The sequence below is a fragment of the Dysidea avara genome, chromosome 11 (assembly GCF_963678975.1).
Source record: "Dysidea avara chromosome 11, odDysAvar1.4, whole genome shotgun sequence".
Classification (NCBI taxonomy): Eukaryota; Metazoa; Porifera; class Demospongiae; order Dictyoceratida; family Dysideidae; genus Dysidea; species Dysidea avara.
Window position 1 is genome coordinate 23,070,597 of NC_089282.1, and position 25,985 is coordinate 23,096,581.

Below are 25,985 nucleotides of genomic sequence, written 5' to 3' on the forward strand. Positions count from 1 at the left end.
ACACAAAGTAAAGCCTTCAGCTGCTCAGTGCTATGCAGTCATGCTGCCCAGTGGCCAGCACTGGGGCGCCTGTGTGCTACTCAGGTGCTACGAGTCAGCGCAGGCATGCCTCCTGGGGCAGGACTAGCAACCCGCAGGAGACCATACCAGGTCTCACAGTGGGCACCCGAGGTTCCACCTGGACCTTCAACTGCTATATGAGACGTGGACAGTTGAGCATTTGCTTCCCCAGTTTACACCAGGTACCCATTGATGTTACAGCTGGGTGGGCTGCTTCCCCAGTTATCACCAGGCCACCAGGTCCCCATTTTAACAACTGGGTAGACTGGAGCAATGTGAGCAAAGTTTTTTGCTGAAGGAAACAGCAACAACACCAAAGTGGCCCAGCTGGGAATCAAAATCAAACCTGGAACCTTTCAATTATTAGGTGAGGACTCCCTAACCATTTGGCAATGCTGCCTGCCCTCCCCCCCCCCCCCCCCCCCCCCATCCACACTATACACACACACACACACACACCACACACACACACACTACACACACACACACATACACACACACACACACACACACACTGCACACACAACCATAATGTTTCCAAAACATTCCTCACTAGAGAATATTTGTATATTGAGGCACACTGATTTGAATCAGTGCTTAAGAGATACCTGAAAATGTAGTTACAGCGAATTTTCATTAATGGCTGATAAAAATGATCACAATAGATACGCATGGTGAACTGCTTATATTTATAAGGATCATAATTATGGTAGAGTGGAATACATTCTCCCCTTGATTCATCTCCAGCATGCAAATTTCACAGAATGAGATACTCTAGAAGAATATAGAAATCACCACATGCAACACTAGTACTGTATCCTCTAAGTGCACTTCATTTACAAAAAAAAATGACGTGCAGTAAACAAGGGAAAGACATTGATATTAGGCATATCTTAGTCTATGCCAGATTTTCATGTCACGCAAACATTTTCAATAATAAGATAGTCCATTTTTGTCACTGAACATAAAGTTGTTCTCAGGGGTAAAGTGAGATTCTGACTGGCTTTATAGTACATAGATTCTGGAGCTATCTTGAAGCAGTCTAGCTATCAAGGAGCAGCATGCAGCAAGGAGCACCAGAAACAAGGAGTAGCAGCAACCAGCAAGAAGCAACAGTAGCAAATATAGCAGCCAGCAACAACGTGCAACAGGAGCAGCAAACAACAAACAGCAGCAGAAGCAGTTACTGAAGCAAAGAGCAACAGCATACAGCAATGTACAGTGTAAATGCAGAATGCATGATAATGTTCTTGTTGCAGCATTGGCCTGGGATTTACAAGGTGCGCATTACCTTGTAGCTGTTGTTATCTTGAACAAGTTACACTCACATTGCATTTGCCTACCCAGCTGTGTATATTACTATGGCAATCTGAATGGTGGAAAAGCAAATGCCAACTGACCATGAAAGGTGAAGTTCAGGACTCATTATATAAATACATGTATGTATGTAGTTACCTCAGTATGTAACTCCATGCACTATACAAGCTCCGTGACTTAGAGTAATAGTGCTGGTAAATGCGAATGATTCACATGATTCTATGTAGTGTGGTTACCCAGCATCAACTAATGTGGATCCAAAACAGCCAGCATCATAATATGTGACCCTATTTTGGAAAACCATCCCTTTTGAGCACATGCAAAAATTGCAATTGAAAATTTCAGCAATATTAAATTTTAAATTTTTTATTTATTTTTTGCACATTTGGATAAAGCAACTATTAAACCTTCTTGCTGTGAAATTTCACAACCAAAGCTTCTTTCTGCTAGGAGATATGGATGATTTTATCAGACCATGTAGCGATTTCACCATGCATGGGACACCAATTAACTTACAAGTGGGGTGATTTGTTCAGGTGCTAGAATGGTTAAACTAAGTCAGTCGTACATGGCGAAGGAAAGGACCAGGAACACTTGATTTACTATCAGAAGTCTCTTTATAATGCTTTTAGACAGTAGGAATGGAATTATTTGTAAACAAAGTGATTTGTAACAATTTGTCACACTTAATCACTCACAGAATTCAATGTATTAATATGAAAAGTTACTTTGTAATGTATTAGACAGTAAATTTACTATATCTCTGGAACCCTTTAAGATATCAGCTGAAATTTTGACTCAAGATGGATAAACACCCAGTGCCTCATTTTAGCTACAAAAGAGAAAATTGACCAATGTGCCAAAAAGGATGATTTTCCAAAATTGGGTCACATATCAATACTATAATATTTATTAGCTCTTGTAAGCTATTGCAAATACATTTACATTCAACAGCATGTGAGGTTGAGCTACTTTATAAAATATATACTGCAGTCATAATTATATAGCTACATCCAAATGCTTAACAAAATTCTATTACCAATATAGGTATATTAAGGTTACAATGTACAAGCATACAATTTTTAATTCAACACGTTATTTGGAAACATAAAGATAGTGACTTCTGGGTTCACTTCTGCTCCTGGTACAAGAATAGCATCGCCATTACTTTCAAACACCAGAAAATGAGACTCTGCATATGTTTTTAGGGCAAATTGTTGATTGTCATCATCATTAACTGGAATAACCCACACAAATTTCTGGATCTGATCATCATCAGGGCTTGAGTCCAGTTCCTCTATCACTGTGTTTGGTGGAAGTAGTAATTGCTACAGATAAAAAATAATATTATGTAAAACTACTCTGATAGATCAGTCATGCTTTTTTATTATTATTATTATTAACGCTTTACAGTGACCAGCACCATAGGCGGATCTGAGGGGGGCCAGGAGGTGCTGTTTCCCCCTTCTCTTGCCCCCCTTGGACCTACAGTACTATATTTTATACTAGAAACTGGAAGTATGCATTCACACAGTATTCAGAGTCATAGAAAGCGGCCAATGGGAAAATAGAAGACAACAGTTATAACTGCAAAGAAAGTGCATGAGGCAAATAAGTTTGAATTTTTGTGCTAAGATCGAGATACTCTAATAGAGCAGTCACTACTCTAATAGAACAGTCACAATTCTAATGTCACTATATCAGTTTATAATTGTTACAGATTATAATAATACTAGCTACATCTTATTTGATTTAGTATACACTTCACCATTTAGGTTAACCAATCTTTATATGCACTGCAAAGCATACACTTTGTTAGCTAAATGCTATCAAAAATGATGCCAACTTCAAACCTAAGAGGTCAAATTTTTAAAAATTTCTCCAACTACAAACTTTAAAACTGTATGTCCATCATAAAGTTATGTAAATGAATATAGTAGAGTTCCATTCTTATCCTCTTAGTGGAATAAACACTGTTGTACACTATAACTTCTCCCCCCCTGACAGTGTCTCCTAGATCCGCCTATGACCAGCACTTATGTATTGTCGTATACCACTGATGAAAAAATTGAGTAGTTGACAGGCAGTTGTGAACACCTACATCTGTGACCAGTGAACTTGGTTTTCATGCAAACAAAATTTTATGTGGACTGCCTTTTCATATACATTAGTCTAAACAACTTAAAACTAAACCCCATGCTAATCCAAATACAACATGGCTGTAAAAATAATGAACCAAGAAAGTACGAGTTGCAAATATACCTCACATCTGGCTGTCTGATTTGCCAAGTCCCAGCTGATGAAGAAGTTTCTGTAGAATAAATTTTCAAATAGAATGTAGGAAGGTGGCCTGGTAGGACCAGAGTCATCTTCTGGGTTGTGCCAAATATAGTAGTTGAATTGATCTGTGATGCAAAATTGTAAAAAAGAAGAGCTACTGAATTAGCTATATGGCCTGCCGGCGCCCAACCCTTCCCTTGTATACTTTATGCGGGGTCGGGCGCCGCCATACTAATAAATGCCTTACATGACAAATCTAGGTTCGTTTCAGGTGGCGGATCAACGGCAATGTCAATAATTTCATTGTTCACATCGTTTTCTTTGGCTCGTAAAACTCCGAACACGGAACTATGCAAGTCGTCGACGCGTACCTCCGTACTGACAGGCTGTGGGGCGGGCTCCGATGAATCACTGGGTTGTCGCTGGAACTGCTTTACTAGTGGTACAGCCGTCATCATACTGTTTCCCTTTGACTGCGTCATCTCCAACATCACGGGACAGCTCTGAGCAAGCTGCCACCTACCCTTCGATTTCCTCACCGCCACACCGCTTGTTCTGCAATTGATAAGTAATACATAATACATCATCTCGCAAACAATAAATAGCTACCTTGTTTCTAATTTTTGTCTCGTTTGCCTTTGCATCGCTGAGAATTTCTCGCTATGTGATGTACTTTGGTTACTCGCAATACTAATTTCACTGGAAATGACAACTAGCTCGCTTAAACTTCCAAGTGAAGATTAACCTTCTATTAGCTCTTTTATACCAATTCTAACACTCGACATAATCTATGGTATAGATTTAATCAATCTTGATTATGTAATAAACTATGACATCATATAAACCCCATGAAGAATAAATATCTTGTCAACTGTATTGTAATCGTTTCTTTAGCTCTTCCACAAGACTATCATAATCCACGAAAATCTGCAACAGTCAAAAATAAACAACACAACACATCTATTGGGTGTACCAAACTAACCTCCTCTCTTGAGGTTACATGTCTGACCTTCACTCCTCCCTTTGCCTTTTCATCCTCACCCACTATCACCAAATATGGTACTTGTTCACGCTCACAATACTGGAACTGGTTCAACATTTTTGGATTATTTTTATATAACATTTCCGCCTGTAAACGACATGTGGTAATGACAACTCTACTTTACTGCATTTCTTACTGGTATTCCAGCATCCCATAGCATGCTACAGATCTTCATTCGCTCCTCCAGTAAGTTCTTCTGTCCCGAAGACACCAATACATTTGTGGATATAGTCCTCACCACTTCAGCTCCAAGAGCCTGTAACAGAACATACAACACAGTTTTCTCACTATTGGTATATCTTCCATACAATAAGTCAGTGAAGTTTTTTATATAATCCTGGTACCAAAAATTGTGTAGATTAGTACGGGATTGACAGCTTTATTGGCACAGAAAACTGTGTCAGATTATTGGGTTAGCGTTAGGGACTATAAGTCAAGCAATTCCCACTTCTCTATGCTACGCACCATCAAAATACGTATATTTACACATGTTGGTTACTATCTTCTGACCAGGATGATGGGCAGTAAGTTGCACGAAATATGTGATCTTGTGATGAAAAACTGCAGAAGTGATATAAGTGTCAAATGTTGTTAACAAGAATCAAATTTAATCAAAACATTTTTGCTTGACCAAGTAGCAGATGTAAACATGAACCAGATAATCATTGTAACCAGTACCTGCCTTGGCCAATCATTGAACACTTGACTGGGCAGCACTTCTACTTGAACCAGCTTTCTAAGCACCGGAAAATGTTCTGCATTTTAGATGCGTGACTTAACAAGTCACTGCACAACTTTTGGTAACTTTAGATGTTTTTAAACAAAGCAACTATCTGTGCCCTCAAACAGTAGTACAGTACTTTTGGGTAGCCCTTAGGGCACTAGTCACATGTATCAACTCCATCTCTTTAGGCATAAACAAAACAAAGCTCAGAATGAAAAAAGATAAGCCAAGGAATGGAGAGTGAATGAGCACAGCTAACAAGGTATGGTGTGAAGTGTGTTCTCATAAGCTAAAGCAATCAGAAGTGTTGACTGAAATGTAATGGCCTATCATCTACAGTACAGACACATAGTACATTGTTGAAGTTCAACCGAATATTAAACCTTATAAATGCCAACACTTTGCATGACTACTAGTACTGCTACCAAACTAAGAGTTAATAATGGAAAGGACCCTTATTAACCCCATATTGTAAACACTCATTGTTAACTCTCACTGCTACGTACCAATATTAATTTTTGGTACAGAGGAATTTGTCTTAGTAGACACTTGTGTAGAAATGACACCTCTCCTAAAAGGCCAATATAAATTTCTATATACAAGTACTAAGTTCTTGTAGTAATTCACTTGGCTAATGCAGCCACCTGTGTATCCAAGCCTTAGATTGGCCAGCTTAGACTTTCTCATTGCCATGATCACAGTACTTGAAATAAACAGACAAAAATGCTAGGACATAGGACATAAACTAAACTATTTTGATCAGACAATTGTAAAACTTGTTCAAACATTGAATACTTTTACTATGAAAAATTATTATATATACATTTGTTCGAGTAAATTTTATACCAATTTTGGTTGGACATGATGTCCGACCAATATAGAACATGTTCGGAGAAACACCAATTTTGGCCGGAAAATGTCAGATGTCCGACCATTATTTCGAGCACTGGATCACTGACTAGAGAATTCATGTAAGAAAACACGATGGAGACAGTAAACTAATTGTCATGTATACCCAATGTGTGTGGTAGCAAGATTGCACTCCAATAACAATATAATTCATTAAAAAGTCCCATTTAATGCGTTCAAGGATGGACCACAACTTTTTAAAGTTTACATAATGATAACAGTTGATCACTGAGAAAGCCAACTTTCACGGGTACTTGATACTGTTTGTAGACTGTCTTTATTTATAGAAAAATGAAACTTTTGTTTACTTTAGGGTTCAGGCAGACACACATACATCCACAATTTTCTTAAACCAATTTCAGGCACAGGCCCATAGCTGGCCTGCAGCTGGATGTGAGCATGTGCTCAGTTTCACAAACAACAATGAAGAACTTGAAAGAAGAGATACAAGCAATAACTACCTATTAATATCGTAACACTCTGTAGTATAAAAAAATTAAGGAGAAAAACAAACAAAGACATTGCTGCTTTTACCAAATAAACCCGATAAGTTTGTGTGATACACATCAGGTATCTGATATCATATAGAGAGGGTGGTGGCTACACAACATGATTACCTCGTGGCTTGGGAGTATGTTGAGCATGCATAAATAGGAATCACTCATTTTTTCTTGTAAAATTATGTTGTTACTATTAATATAAAATAAACTTCAGTACTTTTAAAACTGCACAACCTTTTAATACATGTGAAAGTTAAAAGTGAGCAGAGCAATGAAAAGGGTAATATCATTATTTTCTGAAGATCTACAACAAAGGGATATACAATTATTAACCTTGTCATGTGATCAAATTACCACTATCACAAGATATTTAAATTACACACACATCAGCTAGGGAAATCCCTACATCATGCAGTTCTCTTAATGTGTTATTTCACACTACTAACAACTAGTTCTGGTTACTAACTAAACAGTAGCCATAACAGTTCCATAACCTGAAAGGTTTATAATTAGTTCGAAGGTCATAATTTTCTGTGAATCAAGAAACTATATTCCAGTCTACTTATTAGGCAACTGGTGCCAAATCAACTCCTTGCCTAAGTTGTTTTGCATAGTAGGTGCAGTCGGATTTTGGGCTCTTTGACACTTTCATTTGTGAGACATAATACATCCTTATCTGCCAGTTACTAGCCCGGCCTGCTTCTCCAATGTTGTCTAATGGAACTAGTGAGGCTTTGTGTGAATACATAGTAGAATAATGTAGCAAGCCAAACTGACATGCTCTGAAACTTACATAACTATAGATGTGTTTAACGAAGAGGTGTGATCATAAAAATGTACCACATGTGCAAATTACCAGCCATTTTTGTAAGGCAAAAGAAATGCGATGTCAACTGGAACTATCAAGCAATGATAAAAACGGGTAGTTTCAGGGATAAAACCATTGAAATAAGCTACCTTTCATAAGTAAAAGTAAGTTTTTATGACGTAATTTAAATTTCACATTCAAAAACCAGCTGTACAGGAAAGTCACCCTGTTATTCTTTTTCAACAAATCTTGAATATTGATAAAGTATGACTACAAGGTTTGTATTTCAGCTAGTGATTACTCGATGCACTACAGTGCTCAGAAACACTTCAAAAACACTTCCCATACATTGATTTTCCCTATCTTTTTGTCCCACACAAATCTGATTGTGTTATGGAAAAAAGATGTAATATAGTGCCACGCCTTCTTGTTAAACCTGTCTATATGGGTTTACTCTTTATGGGAGTTTTCATGTGTAAACTTAGCTGCTTAACATATTGGGTGTTTTTACTTATTTCATGTAAGCATAAGCAATAAAGTTATAAAATATTCCAAGAAAAGTTTGCTCACTATACAACACGTTCATGAGACGAACAGACAGACAGACAGACATATTCCCAACTTTTATGGTGGTGCCTGCCACATTTTTATTGATTTGAAATAACCTACCTTTGTGCTTTAGGCAATTATTAAAAAAGATGCATGCATGACTAGGAACAGGATATGAAGGCACCACACCTACACTTATAAGTTATAGGTGAACACTTTAAGGTTTACCTTTTTAGCTTTTACACAATGTATGTCTACAGAAAAGTCATTTCCTCAAACAACAATGTAATTGTGTAAGTGTGACAATGACCTCATGTAGTTGGAAGATAAACTAACATAGCTATAATGAATATGTGTATTCATAACACCACTGTATGCTGTACACTCTTCACTATACTCTGTACACATGCAGAATATACTTCACTAGTTGGAAAACATGTAGTTTGGTTACAATGGAAACCACTTGAATTCAGCCAAGTCATTCTTTGTGTAACTGCTATCAGTTAAACAGCTATTTATGTCATAAAAAATGTGACTATACAATGTAACTATCCCATCATGTGATTAGGGGTCAATGTTGACACTTGAACAAAAGGTACCAGAAAATGGTCTGCTATTTTTGCAACTACAGTAGCACTGAAAAAGTATTTAAACAATTTGCTGGAAATGGTTAACTCAAAAACAGTCTTCATAAATTTTTGTGCTGTGCTTAAATGGATGAAGCCCACAACAAAGCATTAAATAGTGAAGAAAGTCACACAATACATTCTAATTTGATAGCAGAAGTAGTTTGGTAATGGCTCACTCCTTGTTCTAAATGATATATTGACCACCAGGATAAAAGACTTGCACTTTTCTCTGAGCATATACTATGAGCAATAAAGCCACAGCCACTCACAACTGATCTTATCATATGATACTAGGGCAACACCAACTCACTCAATAGCCTGATATCAGCTAAGGAAATCCCTGTAACAGAATTCAAAGCCACATACATAGGTTCTGGTTACTACCTTAATGGTAGCCAGTGTGAACATCTAGTATTGTGGTACATGTACAAAAACTTGCTGATCGCTTGCAATGCATTGATCTATCTTGATTTCCCCCAGGAATACATGTTAAAAGTGCACAAGGTCACCAAACTGGCACATGCTTTCAGGGTTGTACCTTGACACATGACTGGCTTGTGACCTGCTAATACATTTGTAAACATTGAGGTTAAAACTGTATTGGGTACATTTTAACCACCATGGCTTCCTAGTCTTATATGGTCAAACCTTCCTTCTACCATACGGTCATTGAGTAGCAAACTCATTATGATTCATTGAAGTTTATCATATGACACATCTCAAGGGATATACTAAACGTACACACACAACACACACACAACAACAAAGCCAACAACAATACTATAGTGTGAGCAAACAATACTAATACTATATATCATTCAACAGGTTACACATACAGGTAATATCCAACTATATAATGCAGTGTAATACTGTAGTCACACAGGGAGTAATAGTGACTCGTTGAGTTTGCACATTTGTGTGAGTGTGTGTAGTGTAGTATGGGTGTGTGTGTGTGTTGTATGTGTGTTGTGTGTGGGTGTTGTGTATGTGTGTTGTGTGTGTGTGTTGTGTTGTGTATGTGTGTTGTATGTGTGTTGTGTATGTGTGTGTGTGTTGTGTATGTGTATTGTGTGTGTGTTGTATGTGTGTTGTGTATGTGTGTGTGTGTGCATGTGTGTTGTGTATGTGTGTGTGTGTTGTGTGTGTGTTTTGTGTGTGTGTTTTGTATGTGTGTTGTGTGTGTGTATTGTGTGTGTGTTGTGTGTTGTATGTTGTATGTGTGTTGAGTGTGTGTGTGTTGTGTTGTGTTGTGTGTGTGTGTGTGTTGTGTGTGTGTTGTGTGTGTATGCTGTGTGTATGTGTTGTGTTGTGTGTGTGTGTGCATGTGTGTTTGTGGTCCTGGTGTAAAAATGGAATCCTCAAATCACCTCAACAGTCACATATTATATCATGTATGGGTGGTATAAAGAAACTAAGGAAGTACTCATGCAACCTTAGGATATACAATGATTTAGAATAGTCTTCTTTTACAAATGAGTACAGGACGCACAACCCACTCTATCTGTAATCACCAGGAACAATCGTTAGCACTACCTTACAAGGTACGCAAGACACTGTGACGCATTCTGAAGCAAACTAAGTGAACAGCTTGAACAATGAAGCAGGCTTTGAATCTTTGAATTACAATTGGACAAATGATGTCCCGAAACATACAAAAGACCCTTTTCAGAGAGCACACTTAAATTTTCTAATTGATTTAATGTCTATTATCTACAATTTAGGCATTATCTATGATTTAGGCATCAAGTGAGAAGCACCGTTACAGACAAAGTTTAGTAATCTGGGCTCTCTGGTTATGCAAAACTACCCACCATGACTTGCAGAGATATCTATAGAATCTGAAGATAAAAAATTTCACAAAAGTATTTATATAAACCCTGCTGTTACTGGTAAACTTTTCTCCAATGCATACACAAATATCTAATAGGGCTGTACTGATATTACAAGTATCAGTATCGGTCAATTGCAAGTCTACAATACAGATATTTCACTTGAGTTATATATTGCTATTATGAACACCATGAAAAGCACCTTATTGGCCAAAGTGACCTAGTTGTCAAATGGTTAAGTTCTTAGCATAGCACTCCTTACTTACAAACCATTTACACTAGCCGTCTAGTTCGAACTATCTCAAATCAGAGCGAATTCCAAGTCAGTCTAAACACGAACCATATCGAACCAAACCATGTCAAACTGCTCTGAAATGGACCTGCTAGGGATGTGGGTCTGGTTCGATCTAGTTCGCTCTACTCAAACAGTTGCGTATCTGCAGTTCGATTTGGCTCTAATAAGCAGAATAAGGATACGGAGAACTACAGCTAAAATGGCGACTGTAATGACAAAATGAAACAACAGTGAAGTATTTAGGGTACGATATGGAAGGACAACCTCAAGAACAACAAAAGGACTCTGAAACAAACAGGTACACGTGCAAATGAATAGTTAACCAACTCCACAGAATTGAGTAGTTTTCGCCAAGGCTGAAAACTTTATCGTGCCTACTAACCTTATGATAACAGCACACAAATCCTTTAACTCCATCAACAATCTCTACTTTGATGAAAATTATGATTGTGGATTAAAGTTTTTGGTGATTGGAGTGGGCTTGGCCTTCATAGTATAAACAGGACTAAAAATTGATCTGGATCGAACTGAAGCGATCTCATCCAGAGCTGGGCGATAGTGGCGATCAATCGATAGTCGTGATAGCTATTAACAATCATGATCTTGATAGTATACTATCGTGATATCGTGATTAAAATATGGATAACAAAAGCAAACATGATAGCATTGGAAGTTCAGAAAACTGTAAAAGACTAGTAGCTTGAATGTGGACAACAAAGATACGTAACAACTGTAATACTGACACATAAAAATTTTTAGTGGAGTGTTAGAAAAGCAGATATGTGGTGTGTATGTAATTGGAGTATTCATGTGTTGTATGTAAAGTTGAGTGTCTTTAATAACTGTTACTATTGTGATACTATCATTATCGTGATATAAAAGTTACTATCAAATCATGATAGTGATAGTTGTACTATCGCTCAGCTCTAACCTGTTGTGTAAACAGGCTGTTAGTGTAAGTTGGCATGGGTTCAAATCCAAGGTTAGTCAAATTTTTCTTCTTTTCTTTGGTTGTTTGGTGGTTGAACAGTCATTAGTACCAACAAATAAAAGGATTACAGTGTTTAAAAGTATAATATTTCTAATGCAGCTACAGTGATCATGCTACATACTCTTTATGCTGTAATGCATATCAGTTCGACTGTGAAGTATCGGCTATGTATATGATACTGGTTCATTAGAAAACCTGTATCAGAAATAGACAATAAATATCAGATGCAAAATGTGGTATCGGTACACCTCTAGTATCTAAACTGAAAATATAATGCCCACCATGAGATTGCAGCAAACAAGTTCTATGTGTTTTGAAGTAAACATCATTATCACCTACTCACTAAATTGTATTAAATCATCACCACCAAAGAAAGGCAAACAGTTGGATTAGTGGCTGTAACCATGAGAATTAAAACCTCATCTAATTAAAGCCTGGCTAATGCAATTAGGAACTCCATTATACCACACGCCAACACATTTCCTTGTCCAGCACTTTCGGGAAATCCCTTTAGCTAAGATAATTTGTTGTTGCCTGTCCATGTCTAAAACATCCTGTACCACACACGCACGCACGTTCGCGTACACACAACACACAAAGCAAAGCAAAAAGCTGCCACTACGCGGTCACGCTGCTCAGTGGCCACCTGTGCGCTACTCAGGTGCTATGCGTCAGTGCAGGAATACCCAGGACTAGTAACCCGCAGGAGGCTGCACCATGTCTCACAGGTGAAGGTGTAGGCACCCTAAGTCCCACCTGGACCTTCAACTGCTATCATTTGCTTCCCCAATTTATACCAGATACCCATTGATGTTACAGCTGGGTGGGCTGCTTCCCCAGTTGGCATCAGGCCACCAGGTCCCCATTTGCACGCATGCACACACACACACACACACACACACACACACACACACACACACACACACACACACACACAAACACACACTTTAGCTCGATTCTCCAATATTGAGAAAATCCTTTCAATTCCAATACTCAGTCCAACACAAGAAACCTTGAGAGAGATCAAAAGTAGCAGTCATAAAGGTGGTCACATTACAATGAGACAGTTTACCTTTCCTTTAGGACTGAACATGCCAACTAATCCATCATATCGTCCTCCACCAGACACTGACCCCACACCTTCACCTCCTTCATCTTGAAACAAAGACATGAACCAGTCACACACAAAGGTTACATGCATGCACATGTACACACGCATCATTTTTGTGTACTGTCTATCCAACAGTCCATCATGGAGACTACCCCCCTAGCCAGGGGACACTGAGTAGCCCCCTCAGCTCCTATATATTTAGGCCCAGTGAGCAAACCTCCAGGAGGCCTCTAGGACAATGGCTTGTGACATTAATCTGGTCAAAATTATCTTGCAAAAAAAGTTTTGAGAGTCTGTATGATGTAATGTATGTACTGTTACTACTTGTTGTTTGCAAGGACAATGCCTTTTCCTCCTCCACTCCACTACCATAAAAGTCACATAGTCTTTGTACAATTGTATGAAAAGTTCAATAGATTATCTCAGCAGCTTTGTACTTGTGAACAGTTAATCCCCCCACAGCAAACATTAAATGGCTTCTTGTTGGTTTTCAACTGGCAGTGTTCTTCCAACACACACGCATGCAGGCACGCACACACACACACACACACCACACACACACACACATCCGTACCTATTAGCACTGCCTCAAAGATGAGACCGGTGTAATAGTCCAACCCTCTAGCCAAGCTGAGGTCAAAGGATATCTAAATGATGGAATGGAACAATAAAATAGTACCTACTAAAACACTTTACATACAGGTTAATAAAACTGAATCTGAAACTGAATTTCAATTACCAAAACATGTACACTGTACACAACAGAGAATCATTTTAAGTGCTTGTTGACAGAAAGGTACACCTATAAATTACCATCATATAACTTACAAAACCTGGCTGAATGGACCATGATACTGGTGGCTACATTAGACAGGTTATTTTGTACACAAATGGCTGTAGCGTTAAAGAGCAAAGCACCAGAAACTCAGTTGACGAAAAAGAAACTCAAAAACCTCTTCTATACAATTGTGATAGTGCTGTGAAACCTTACCAGGTAAACTGAATAACCAGCCAGTTATTCCAGTTATTCCAGTTATCAACTATTTTTTTGCATAACCAAACAACCAATCTCTAAGATATTTACTCAAAAATTTATGTTTTCTAAGGCCATGTGTTCTTGTACTTTAACATTAAGGGTACCTACCTATCTTATATTGCTTGTAAAAATTACAGGAAATGTCATTCCATTCAGTTCACTGGATAACCAACAGTTATGATATTCACAGTTCTACATTGTGAGTAAGTCCACTAAAGGCACATGTGCATGTCACAAGAAGTATTTACCTTTGATATTTAAGATTCTCACCTACTGGACCATAAATAGTACTCCAATTTTTTTAACTTTGTGTGCCCTTCAATGGGATGAAATTGGTAGGGAATATATCTGGCTATTTTGATTGGTAGACTGTTAAGTAGAGTTACATTATTGGCAGGATTATAATAATTTGGTGGTTATACTTTGGTGGATAACCTTAATTTTGTCACTTAGCAATAAAAAACACAACATTTACAAGTAGGCATCACTACTACATGTGACCCATTGAGCAAAAACCGGCTGTTTTCACAAAATTCTATTTTGCCATTGAAATACACGTGCTACACGAAAAATTTACGCATGCTTTAATCGTGTTCATACGCACTGAAATTACGCTCAAATCAATAAAACCTATACACCACTGGATTTTCCTGTTTATGGAGAGTAAGAAAATCTTTGTTTCGTGTTCACACAGCAAAGGATACGTGAGTTATTTACAATGCAGTAAAAACAACGTTCACCATTGTCATTTCTTAGTTGGAATGACCTTCTTCTTTGTCAACATGGAGGAGTACAGGAAAATCACTATATCTTGATTGATTTGCCTGTTCATGGTGCACAGATTGAGCCAAGTCCCATCTTCACAACTTGTTTCAATCGTGAGTCGTGAGTTATGATCAGTTATCTAAGCTCCTGTAACTTATTTCCCGTATTGTTGCTGTACAAATCAAGTTTATCACTGTCCCAACTGTCAAGCACTATAACTCTAAGACCATTCATCACAAACAGCTGAAACTTTGGCTGTCCACTCTTTTGTTACTATAGATTACAGAGATACAATAAAATGGAATTCGAAGAATGTGCAAAAACGGCCGGTTTTTGCTCAGCCGGTCACATATATTCACCTTGTCAGCTATTCCTAGTATAGAGCAATAGTGCAGCAACAGCTGCATGGCATCAAGGGCAACAACAGCTTCTGATTGTTTGGCCAAATCTGGATCCTTCTTTAGCTGCTCCACCAGAGCCACACCCCCTAAATCAAGGAAACATTTGTAAATTATTCATCAAATTCCAAATACATATGTCTTACATTATAAAGTACAGATACACAGTGGATCCTTGGATCTCTTACCACAATACCCCAATGACACAAGTGACTGTTCTATTAGAGAATATTCTGCCACAAAGTAAGTGTATGTTCTACGAGTATAAGGAATTTTAAGTTCAATTAGGGATCATAGAAAAAAGTAGAGAAACAAAGGAGGTCGCCTACACCTGCAGATATACTAGTGGACATTTAGTCCATAATTCAGTCTATACCCATGACTGAATTAGTTCACTAGTATATCTGCAGGAGTAGGCGACCTCCTTTGTTTCCCTACATTTTATTCCATGATTCCTAATCGAACTTAAAATTCCTAATTTTCCTTATACTTGTTTCTGAAGCATTATCATGACTGGTGAACCCACTCATACCGCATTAAAAGAAAGGACAGCACCAGAGTTAAAGTTTTCATCTGAACACGTGCACCAGCTATCTTTACTTTCAACTTTGTTCAGCCTGTTGCACAGTGCTACAAATGAGGAACAGTAGGAGCAATCAATCCAGTCACATGGACAACTCCCATTTACAAACATAGAGAAGCTATCGCACTACCGCAAATCAACACCTTGGGCTGTAAGCAAAAAGAAATGGGACACAAAAGAGGGCAAAGGTAAGTCCATTGTGCAAGCATTGCACGTACTGCAATATGCCAAAAACCACATCTCGGGACGAGGCAATGTCAAACTGTGAAATCAAGCCTGTAGCCTTAGCCTCTATCAAGTTACGCTTGTCTGAACGCATTAGTTAGTCAGTCAGTCAGGCAGTAGAAAATTCCACTAAATAATTCGTAGCAACTTTATGGAAGCATTTCAGGCCGTACTGAAAGTACTGTACTATTGTGCTTGGTTATACCTAAACCAATACTGCCAAGGCACCATGAAGGTATTGTGAAGCTGATTATAGGGTGATATTTTTGGCCAGAAAACTTCACGATCCCTAATATACAGTACTATCGTACTGTATGATGAGAGTAATTAAATACTGTCTTGTTTGTAACACGTTCAATTGTCCAAACAAAAATTACACTTATTTGAACATTTTTATCCCAAATCTAGGAGCAGTGATGATTGGAAACTGATGATTGGCTATACATACTTGATAATATCAGATTTACAAGTATGATTGCCAAATATGGTGGTCACTGTTAATGCCAAATAAGAAAAACTTTTGTAGTATTCATGAGAAACAGAGATAAAGTATGGCTTCCTTTTAAACTAAAACCTGTAGGAAAAGCCACGTACTAAGTTGGAATGGCTGAAAAGATTGATCTACAATTTGATCACTAAAATACTTCAGTATTGATTATGAGTCTCTGCAAGCCACCAAATTAACACATGCTGCCTGGGGTCATTTTATGTCATATTAACACTGAAGCATTGGATTGTTACTATGTGCCGAACTGTGAAGGTGTCAAGGGTTATCTCTAGAGGAAAAATTTGAGAAAACATTAACATTGCTGACCGCCTTATTAAAGAGTTTCACTGCAATGATGTCTTACCGTTCAATTTCACAAAACTTCCGATCTTATCAGCCGAGGCTTCATCCAATCCCTTCTCTATTATCTCAGCTTTCACTTCATCCCAGTCAGTCTGTATACACAATAGTAACAATAACCCCCTAGGGGGAAACCCCTAATTCTCTATACCTTATCTAGCTTGTCCACCGAGGAGCAAATGGTCTGGAACTTGTCCAATGGTACATTACATGCAGCAAACATACCGTTAAGAAACTGACGATGATTGACCTAAACATTCAACACCAAAACAAGACAGTACATGTACATCTTAAAATAGTAATTATAGGTACACTGTTTGACACAACAGTCCAGTTTAGCTGTGATTACCTTGATAACAAATTTCTTCATATCAAGATCGGTCAGGATTTCACTGATGACCCTCAAGCACTCTGCATCTGGTATCATTGAGTCATAATCACCAGCTATGTCAAAATCCTACACATCCACATATCAAGTCACACAAAGTCTGATATCTTTACATATTATGGTGTACACACACTATACACATTAGTATAAAGTCTCAGAAGTTATGCTACACCATCGTCATCCAGAGAGCCGACCAAGCCAACTGTACACTATATAGAGAAGTAAATAATTCTGGGGGCACCTATCAACCCTGCTGACAACTGTACCAAGTTTGATGGGTTGAAATAAAGTACCTTTAGATAATGACAAGGTTTTCATTGTCCCCAACTAATACCACGTCCTCTTTATACAGCTAGGTAAACTAAAGTGAAGTCTGGTAACAGCAAATGGACAATACCAGGCATCAAACTTGTATTGGGAGACTTATAATTAATAAACTACCACCCAACTTCTTTGACTGTTCCCCTACCCTTCTCACATACACACACACACGCACGCACAGTGTTACTGTTGCTGGTAACTCACACACTGGTAAAACTCTCGGTAGCGTCCACGAGTCATGTATGGTTGATCACGACGGTAAACACGAGCAATATGATAACGTTTGATCTGCTTGATCTTGTTCATGGCAACGTACCGGGCAAATGGCACCTAAAACTAAGTCAAGGAAAGCAACAAAACAAACACTCTTTGAGGGTGTCATTTTTAGCGATAAACCACCCTTTAAAGGTAGTATTTTAAAAATAGCATTGTTACAATTTAAAAAATAGCAGTTACAGATTTGTCTTTGTATCCAGTCTAGTTGATGCTGCTTTCTGAATCTTTTACAATTAATATTTCACAAAGGCTTCATTCATAAGAAAACAACACCTCAATATAACAAAGTGTATAGTATTCATGTGTGTATGAAGGTATAGAAAGGGTTGACAACAATAAATGGTAAGAACTTCAGAACACCTTGTAAACAGTAGCCTCTCAAGTTATCTAAAACTTAATGGTCTCAGGCAATGACAAAGCGTACGGATAAATAAATGGTTTATTTGGAATAATTATGAAGCCTGTTTATATACATATATATAGAGACTAGCATTGGTACCTGCCCTACGTCCAGGACAATCACACTATTAATACAGTGGGAACCATCAAGCATCAGCCCTAAAGCTATGCAACATACCACACATGGTGATGTCACATAAAGAACATGAGCCATCCACTCTTGCAGTAGAGTTAATACATAGCAAGCAATGGTTTGAGCAAACTTAACTAACACACAGGTGCACACTTTCTGGCACTACACTATCAGCAGACCACACAGAACACACGTCCCAATATCTAACAAATGTGCTGTAAAATTCCCAAGAGTCCCATACGCTGTGAAGCAATACCAGGATACTATGAACTTATTGTAGAAAAAAATCAAGTACAAAAAGTATGTACTAAAAAAAGTATGCCTAAATTAAAACATATAGGCCACTGGCAGGACTTAAACACACGGCAACCACATGTTAAGGCAGGCTCTCTATCAGCTGCTTATTCTCTGGTTTACAATGGAATGCAGATGTACAGTATGGCCTTTAACAAACTGCCCTACATGCCGGATCATTTCAGATTCTACAATAACCACAATAACATACATTGTTGGGAATGACAACAGGAATAAGTGATGTTGCTTTAAAATTTTTGTACATGAACCTTATTCCATCATGCAACCCTATCTAATAGTAAATTGATGAACATATGGGTTATCAGCAGAATGGCATGACAGCTAAATCAATTCTAAACATGTGCAAACCATGTGGCACTACATGTTCCTATCACACAAGCACATGTAACATGATCAAAAAGAAATGAATTTGTACAAAAAGTATTTAAGGCACTACAGTAGCTACACTGTAAGCAAAGGTTTGCCTTACATACAGGTGTACATTTCCTGGTTTAATTTTTTTTATAATTTAAGCAAGTATTTAACATCACATAGAATTGAAGTTACAAAAGTGAAGTCACTTACTCTAATAGAACACACATGCCAAACACACAAGCCAGCCCATTCCTATCCCACACATATCAAATGTGCTACTGTATACTTTCCAACCTACAGTAACTACAAAAACTTGTAGAAGGCACTATACTGTTTGTCCTGTGGTGAGCAATGGAATGCAGCTGGAGTTTTCTCTCCATCATGGCCTTCAAAGGACTATAGAGGACAAAGAAAAGCACACAGAAGCTTGTGAGGGGTAGCCAGATGATGAGTACTTCATTTCATACATGTATCATGTCAATACATGCACAGATTGGTGAGTAAGTGCTGTCAATACCTGGCAAATGAAAAAAATGTCGCAAAAAAAGTGGCACTCGGAGGAAAAAAGTTGTCATGGGCAGGAATTAAACCCTGGACCTTTGGATTAACAGTTCTAAGCGCTAATGCTAGGGCTGTTTGTCTGTGGGTTAGACAGAAGTTTTCTGCCTTCAATGCTCTTTATACCATGAATGAAAGTGCATAACAATCTATAACAGTCTTGGAGTTACCAGGTGATGAGTACCTAATTTCACTGAAGTCCTGTGTGGATACATTCTTCAATTGCCGAGTTAGTAAGTAGAATGCAGACAGACAGCTTTATATAGCTCCATTCAAATACTCTAATAGAACATACACCTTCACTTGAAAGACTCTAAAAGTCATTCAATTTCAGACACAAATGAATGAGGATTATATGACTAAGTGTGCTAGTACACAATTGTTCAGGTTATCTGAACACCTGTGTTCCAAAAGTGTTCAGATAAGTGAAATTGTTCGGATAACTGAAGCCTACTGATTTACATACAGAGCTTCGTTGAATTCTCTATCATTTACTCTAATAAAGTGCACACTAATGACAAGATACTCTAATAGAACAGTCACTTTTGGCAATTCAAAGAACGTGCAAAAACAACTGGTTTATGCTCAACCGTTCACATATTGGTGATATGTGTGATAGCACAACCAAACATGGTGGATGGGATTGGTGTTGAAATCTTTTTGTCATGTTTAATAGAAGTGTAGGACAACACAGCACTTGCTTCCGAGCTAGCCAGAAAGTCACACAATGTGTTTAGGTGGCTAAAAGGCTTTTTAAACTGAGGTATTAATGTTTCTTTTGAGACCACAAGATGTTTGATAAGACGTGTAGCAGCTAACCTCCTCTGTCATAATACAGAGTAGATAAAAGAATATTAGGATACAGTGAGGTCATATCTTAGAGCCAAATTTTCCCCTCCCTGGTCAGCAAGGTCAAATATCAATTTCGACTCTTCTCCGTATTTTCCAGTCAGTGTTTCCTGTAATTTAACTTGTCACTACAAGAAAACAGTTTTGATTAGTACCTTTAACTCTGCGACGGGTGTGTCTATGGTAACAGCACCATGACGTTTGAAGACTGTCTGAATTTTGTTAAACAACTGTTCCCTGATGGCCATCTGCATGGGAGTGTGGTCTCTCATTCCCTACATTAATAACAGAAGTGAAATATTAGTCTCTAAAAGTAACCAGCCAAATGTCTGGTGATCTGACATGGCTACCATTAGTGGTCTTTAAGTTGGTTGTTTGTTGCACATGTACGCACAGTGAATAGCCAATGAAAGTAGAGCAACATATATACGCTATTTGTCACATGTGTTACATAAATAGCCTCAAACTTCTGTAACAGGACTTGTGTTGTGTAGTAATCATTATAAATCAATTGTTGCAACAACAAAAAGCTAAATTTTTATTATCATAATAATGGTACATTTCTGCAAATACAAGAAACCAACTCAAAATGCCAGTCCTCAATTGAAATATTATTTTCTTGTCAGCATCATAGATATATAGCTTATAGTAAACACAGCCTTATGGGTTCACTATGTATACTTACAGTCCTGCCAGGAGAACACAAGATATTTTGTGTGCTGAAGTCACTATCAAAAAATGTGGTAGTCTCTTCCAAGCTAGCTCTTAGCAACTTAAAAAAATTTTCACAATTGCACAGAAATAAAGACTAAATCAATAGCCAGGTGCTATCTGTAACTCCACCTCCTAGATCTATAAAGCCGAAAGTTCCGGACAATAAAATGCTGGTGGGCTGAGAGAAGAGTAGTCTTGATGCTCAGTAATATTAACTTGTAAGGTAAAAATAAATTATTTATATTCATACCTTAGGTGGCTTGAGGACAAACTTTCCACCTCGAGGTTCTTCAGGTTGCTTGGCTCCATCACTCGGTGGTTTGGCTGTGACGGACGCTCCCCCAGAAGCAGCTGCTAGAGGTTCATCAGTTGCGACCTGCATCTTAGGTACACTCTCTGACTTGCGCTAGTTTATATATAGTTGTTATTTAACTAAGACATGAAATGTAAATATGTTATGAGGTACTTCTTTAGGTGCTGCAGATGCAGAATATTCCAGTGGTATTGTAACAGGACCATCATTCTCAATCACAACATTCATGTTAGCCCCAAACAAACCACCTGAATTGGTGATGGATGAGTGGAGCTAATATGCCATTGTATTACCTTTTATGGCTTCTGCTTTGTATTGCTGGCCTAACTGTTTTAGAACATCTTCGTACATTGGTTTTGATATGTCTCCCGTCATCGCATCATGAAAATCCGGCTTGTTTCCTTTTAGCACGTAACAAAGAGTGAACTAGGTAAATGGGATACAGATACGTAGAATGGAAATCATACGTACAAAGCTTACTTGGCTGACACAGAGAATTTCCAATCCAGAGTCCACCACACTCTTACACCAGGGCTTGTCACCATCCTCAAACAGTCGTAGGTTGAGCAGCTTCTTCACTCTACAAAACAAGACCTCTAAAATGGCGGCTCTACTACTTAAATACCTACATCCATTCTGACTCTTTGGTAGTGTCGTGTCGAGAAACACCCAGTAAAACGCACAGCCCTCTACCAATTGAGCTGATCAGCTTCCCATCCACTTATAATAGAAAATAGATTACAATTTCAACTGAAGGTCCGGTCTATTTATTACCTATTACTTTGGCGGCAGTGACCCTCTGAATAAGCGCCTTCATACCTGCTAGCTTTAGCTGATCAATTCACTCACGTGTGGTGGTCGTTAATTAGAATTAAAATGTCTGTTGCGTCAAGTACGAGGTGTAAGTAGCTCTCGTGATGGCCGAGGTGGTACATTTCAATGACCCGGATAAGGGTAGGAAAAGATCGAGAATTAGTAATAAGGACAAGAAGAAACTACGAGTAAGCACATGTGCACGTGGACAACACGTGAAACCCGCTACAGCAGGGAGACGTAGCTGAGTTGTTCTCGCTATCAGATACCACAACTAGCACGGGCAGTGATGCCAGCTCACAAATGAAAACCTGGTAAGTACCGTGCTAGTACAATCAACCATTTCTTGTGCTAAATTTTTCTCCGTGTATCTCCGGATATTTCATTGTGTGCATACAGGGACAAATCAGATTTGACTGCTACGTATCATGAGGTTGCAGTATTAGGTGAGACCCTATAATCATAGATATTAGAGAGAAGGGATAGGCAACCGAGCGTGCGCCGTGTATATCTACCATTGATTGTGGTTGAAGCATCCTCAGTATTGATTAAATCCATGTGGACAGGATGGCAGTTTGTGGTTTAGTCGTCTTACAGTTGATTTCAACCACCTTGTGGTATTGTAGTTGATATACAAGACTTTTAATGCTTCTGGCTTCTGTTGTTTAATCGTCTTGGGTGGCTTTCATCGCCATTTACGATTTTGATCATCAATGGGTACCTCCGTTTTTTGTCTACCTGTTACAAAGAACAGAAGTCTAGTTCCACTGGGGAAATAGTGCTGAAGTCTTCGCAATACTTTGAAGTTTTGCACAGTACCACTGAAAGATGTTTCTCGCATAACAGCGCTTGTATTGAAGTTGATAAATCATGGAGTAGTATTTTAAAGAACCGAGATGAGACTGCCAAAGGGCATTAATCAAGCGGAATAATAAAATGAAGTACACCATGCAAAACTATGTTACTTTAGGGTTACTGTGGCATTGTTTGCCAGTCGAAAGTGAACTTACCATGAACACAACAGGTACACACAAAAAATCGTGTCAACTAAGATTAATGATTGATGGCGGCAAAAACTCACAACAAGACTTACAATAGGAGTTTGCCTAGTACTTGTAAAACATAAAGAGATTGTCATGAAATACTCCACGCCCGTAGAAAGTAGTCCAGAGCAGAAGACACCATTTTGGCCTCATGAATTCACCAACAGCGGAGTGTTTCAGGGCGTGCGCTAGTTTCTAATCCCTGTACTCTAATATCTATGCTATAATAACATGTCTAATTGGTGACAATTGTGTACATCTTAGCTGACACGTTGACTCAACAGCAAAGTAAAGAAAAGATGCCATCCAAACAGTGGATCAAACACCAGGTATGATATGCTATCATGAGCAACTCCAGGAATTTGTGAGGGTCTAACTTTCAAAAAAAGTTCCTAGGAGAGTATGCCTCCAGACTTTCACTGTTACACACTTTTCACGAACACCAAGAAATGCAAAGTTTTTGTGCCAAGAATGATGTAATAGTGTCAGTCACCTGGCTGACTGTTGTATTAGAATGACCAAGAATCAAATATTATGAATAGACGATATGCACACTCTATTACTCGAACGAAAAATGATCAATTAAGCGTAGACGGCGCAAAACTCGACGGTAACTTAAAAGCGGAAGTCCCATACAAAAGTATTCGAAGCAAATACGGCTCGAGCAATAACTCACCACTCGAGCTAAGGACAGGCCATCTCGCTTGCCATACACTTCTTTTGCACGGAAAGAAGTGTATGGCAAGCGAGATGGCCTGTCCTTAGCTCGAGTGGTGAGTTATTGCTCGAGCCGTATTTGCTTCGAATACTTTTGTATGGGACTTCCGCTTTTAAGTTACCGTCGAGTTTTGCGCCGTCTATGCTTAATTGATCATTTTTCGTTCGAGTAATAGAGTGTGCATATCGTCTATTCTTGGAGTGACTGCTCTATTAGGGTATCTCAATGTTGTTTGACAAAAACCCTCTTCCTTACCTAAACTTTCTAAAACGAGTACACTAATACAAATGGGATCATGGACAAACCAATATCCTAATAGTCCAGATATTTGCCCATTATGGTTGTACATTTTCTTACAGAAACGTCGTCGCAAGGTTTTATCCTACCCAGAAATACAGCAACAACAGAGAGAAAAGAAAGAAAAGGAACTACAGCACAGAGAAGAGGTTAATAACAAACATTGTGTTAGCAAAATAAACTGTGTTGTGCTTTGTACAGCAAAGGTTCAGTGGTGGTGTTACTAATAACAAGAAAAAGAAAGAAGACTCTAAGCAGAGAAGGGTAGCTAAGGTTGGTGGAAGATGGAAGGATAGCATTAAAGGACTGGATCCACCTGTTGGAAAATTTAAAAATGGCGTGCTTAGTCTTAGTCAAAAGGACATTAAAAGATTCAGTAAAAGATAAATTGTATGTTTATAACATGTGAAATATAATCAAGATAGTTTGGGTGTTTGATCTTGAGAAAAGGTCCTTGTCCTTCATACATAGTAGTCCAAATTATTACTAGTATTTCCAGGGTTAGTGGCATGTTTAGTTTGAGTTACAATTAGCTGGGATAGCCTGTCTGTACTGTCTAACTTGTTAGTCTTTCAAACATTGTATACACTAAATGTGAGATCAAAATTTTACCTACGCTTGAAATACTTGTTTCACCGGGAGCACTGCCTGGAACTACAGTGAAATGTACCGTGTCCTATATTGTCTGAAAAAGGATACCATAATAAATCATTAGCTGTTTGAAGTTTGATCCAGCTTCCAACCAATATCTTCAGGATTCAATGTCATTACTAGTGGTAGACCATAGAAATGTCACTGGGTAGACCGAGGCAGATCATTTGCTTGCAATAAACTTATTGTACCATCTCATCTTTCACTCTGGTGGTGTCAAGTGTTCGTGAAACACTAGTCATCTCATTCGCTCCACGTGAGTGTTCTGTAAGAAGAGTGAAGGATTTATTTATTTTGATTGGAAAAACCTATTAAGGGTACAACACTAACGTACAAAAATCATGTATACCATCAACAACTTTCTGTGTACAGTTAGTTTGAAAAGATTGGAGCCACTGCAGCAAGTCTCCTCTTATACCATAGTAATCTAATTTATGGGTTAACCTGGTATGAGCAACTTTATCGAATGCCTTTTCAAAGTCTAAAATGGCTACATCAACTTGAAGTTTATTATCCACTGCTCTTGCTAAATCATCTACAGTGAGGAAAGTTGTGCTTCACATGATCAATTGGATCTGAATCCATACTGTACATCAGCTAGTATCTGATTTAACTCAAGGTGTTTCAGTATCTGACTGACTAGGACATGCTCTAGTGTTTTACATACAGAGATACTGGGCAGTAGTTTCCGGGATCTGTCTTGTCCCCCTTTTTATATACTGGAGTGACATTTGCTTGTTTCCAAGAGATTGGTACTATACCATTTCTTAATGATTGTTGGAATAGATGAGTTATTAAAGTGACTGTTTCAAAGGCAAGAAAGCAGCATGTATGTTATCAGGACTGGTAGATTTATTCATGTTGGATTTTAACTGAAAGAAGATTCCTCACTCCATTGAGTGTGATATCAATATCTGGGATGGGTGGGTATTGTGAGGTACCAGT

At 38.3% G+C, this 25,985-nt stretch overlaps 3 protein-coding genes across 3 annotated transcripts; 1 reads left to right on the forward strand and 2 right to left on the reverse strand.

Moving 5' to 3' along the window:
- Positions 1-2,373: 2,373 nt before the first annotated feature.
- Positions 2,374-4,428, reverse strand: LOC136237858 (uncharacterized). The gene is made up of 4 exons (XM_066028083.1): positions 4,267-4,428; positions 3,905-4,212; positions 3,640-3,782; positions 2,374-2,705 (listed from the first exon to the last, which is right to left on the reverse strand). The coding sequence occupies exons 1-4, from the start codon at positions 4,299-4,301 to the stop codon at positions 2,460-2,462; spliced, it is 732 nt and encodes a 243-aa protein (XP_065884155.1). The 5' UTR covers positions 4,302-4,428; the 3' UTR covers positions 2,374-2,459.
- A 25-nt stretch (positions 4,429-4,453) lies between these two features.
- Positions 4,454-22,431, reverse strand: LOC136237857 (histidine--tRNA ligase, cytoplasmic-like). Its single transcript, XM_066028082.1, has 19 exons — positions 22,293-22,431; positions 22,148-22,238; positions 21,999-22,098; positions 21,812-21,944; positions 21,672-21,766; positions 21,456-21,611; positions 20,647-20,766; positions 20,506-20,601; positions 17,812-17,937; positions 17,248-17,355; positions 17,050-17,148; positions 16,903-16,993; positions 15,205-15,332; positions 13,619-13,691; positions 13,006-13,088; positions 12,880-12,945; positions 4,836-4,955; positions 4,640-4,786; positions 4,454-4,584 (listed from the first exon to the last, which is right to left on the reverse strand). The coding sequence occupies exons 1-19, from the start codon at positions 22,333-22,335 to the stop codon at positions 4,525-4,527; spliced, it is 1,935 nt and encodes a 644-aa protein (XP_065884154.1). The 5' UTR covers positions 22,336-22,431; the 3' UTR covers positions 4,454-4,524.
- Positions 22,357-24,827, forward strand: LOC136237859 (uncharacterized). The gene is made up of 6 exons (XM_066028084.1): positions 22,357-22,519; positions 22,563-22,645; positions 22,731-22,777; positions 23,639-23,703; positions 24,452-24,538; positions 24,591-24,827. Exons 1-6 carry the CDS (start codon positions 22,436-22,438, stop codon positions 24,774-24,776), a joined length of 552 nt encoding a protein of 183 aa, XP_065884156.1. The 5' UTR covers positions 22,357-22,435; the 3' UTR covers positions 24,777-24,827.
- Positions 24,828-25,985: the final 1,158 nt, after the last annotated feature.

Bases quoted from the DNA above. Each gene is read 5' to 3' on its own strand.
- LOC136237858 (XM_066028083.1), bottom strand. From the start codon at position 4,301: ATGCAAAGGCAAACGAGACAAAAATTAGAAACAAG. The intron at 3,783-3,904 runs GTAAGGCATTTA...TTTGCATCACAG, and splicing joins AACGAACCTAGATTTGTCAT to ATCAATTCAACTACTATATT. The intron at 2,706-3,639 runs GTATATTTGCAA...TTTTATCTGTAG, and splicing joins ATCAGACAGCCAGATGTGAG to CAATTACTACTTCCACCAAA.
- LOC136237857 (XM_066028082.1), bottom strand. From the start codon at position 22,335: ATGAAGGCGCTTATTCAGAGGGTCACTGCCGCCAAAGTAATAG. The intron at 22,099-22,147 runs GTAGGTATTTAA...CTTGTTTTGTAG, and splicing joins ACCAAAGAGTCAGAATGGAT to AGTGAAGAAGCTGCTCAACC. The intron at 4,585-4,639 runs GTTAGTTTGGTA...TGACTGTTGCAG, and splicing joins ATGTAACCTCAAGAGAGGAG to ATTTTCGTGGATTATGATAG.
- LOC136237859 (XM_066028084.1), top strand. From the start codon at position 22,436: ATGGCCGAGGTGGTACATTTCAATGACCCGGATAAGGGTAGGAAAAGA. The intron at 22,520-22,562 runs GTAAGCACATGT...AACCCGCTACAG, and splicing joins AGGACAAGAAGAAACTACGA to CAGGGAGACGTAGCTGAGTT. The intron at 24,539-24,590 runs GTTAATAACAAA...TGCTTTGTACAG, and splicing joins AACTACAGCACAGAGAAGAG to CAAAGGTTCAGTGGTGGTGT.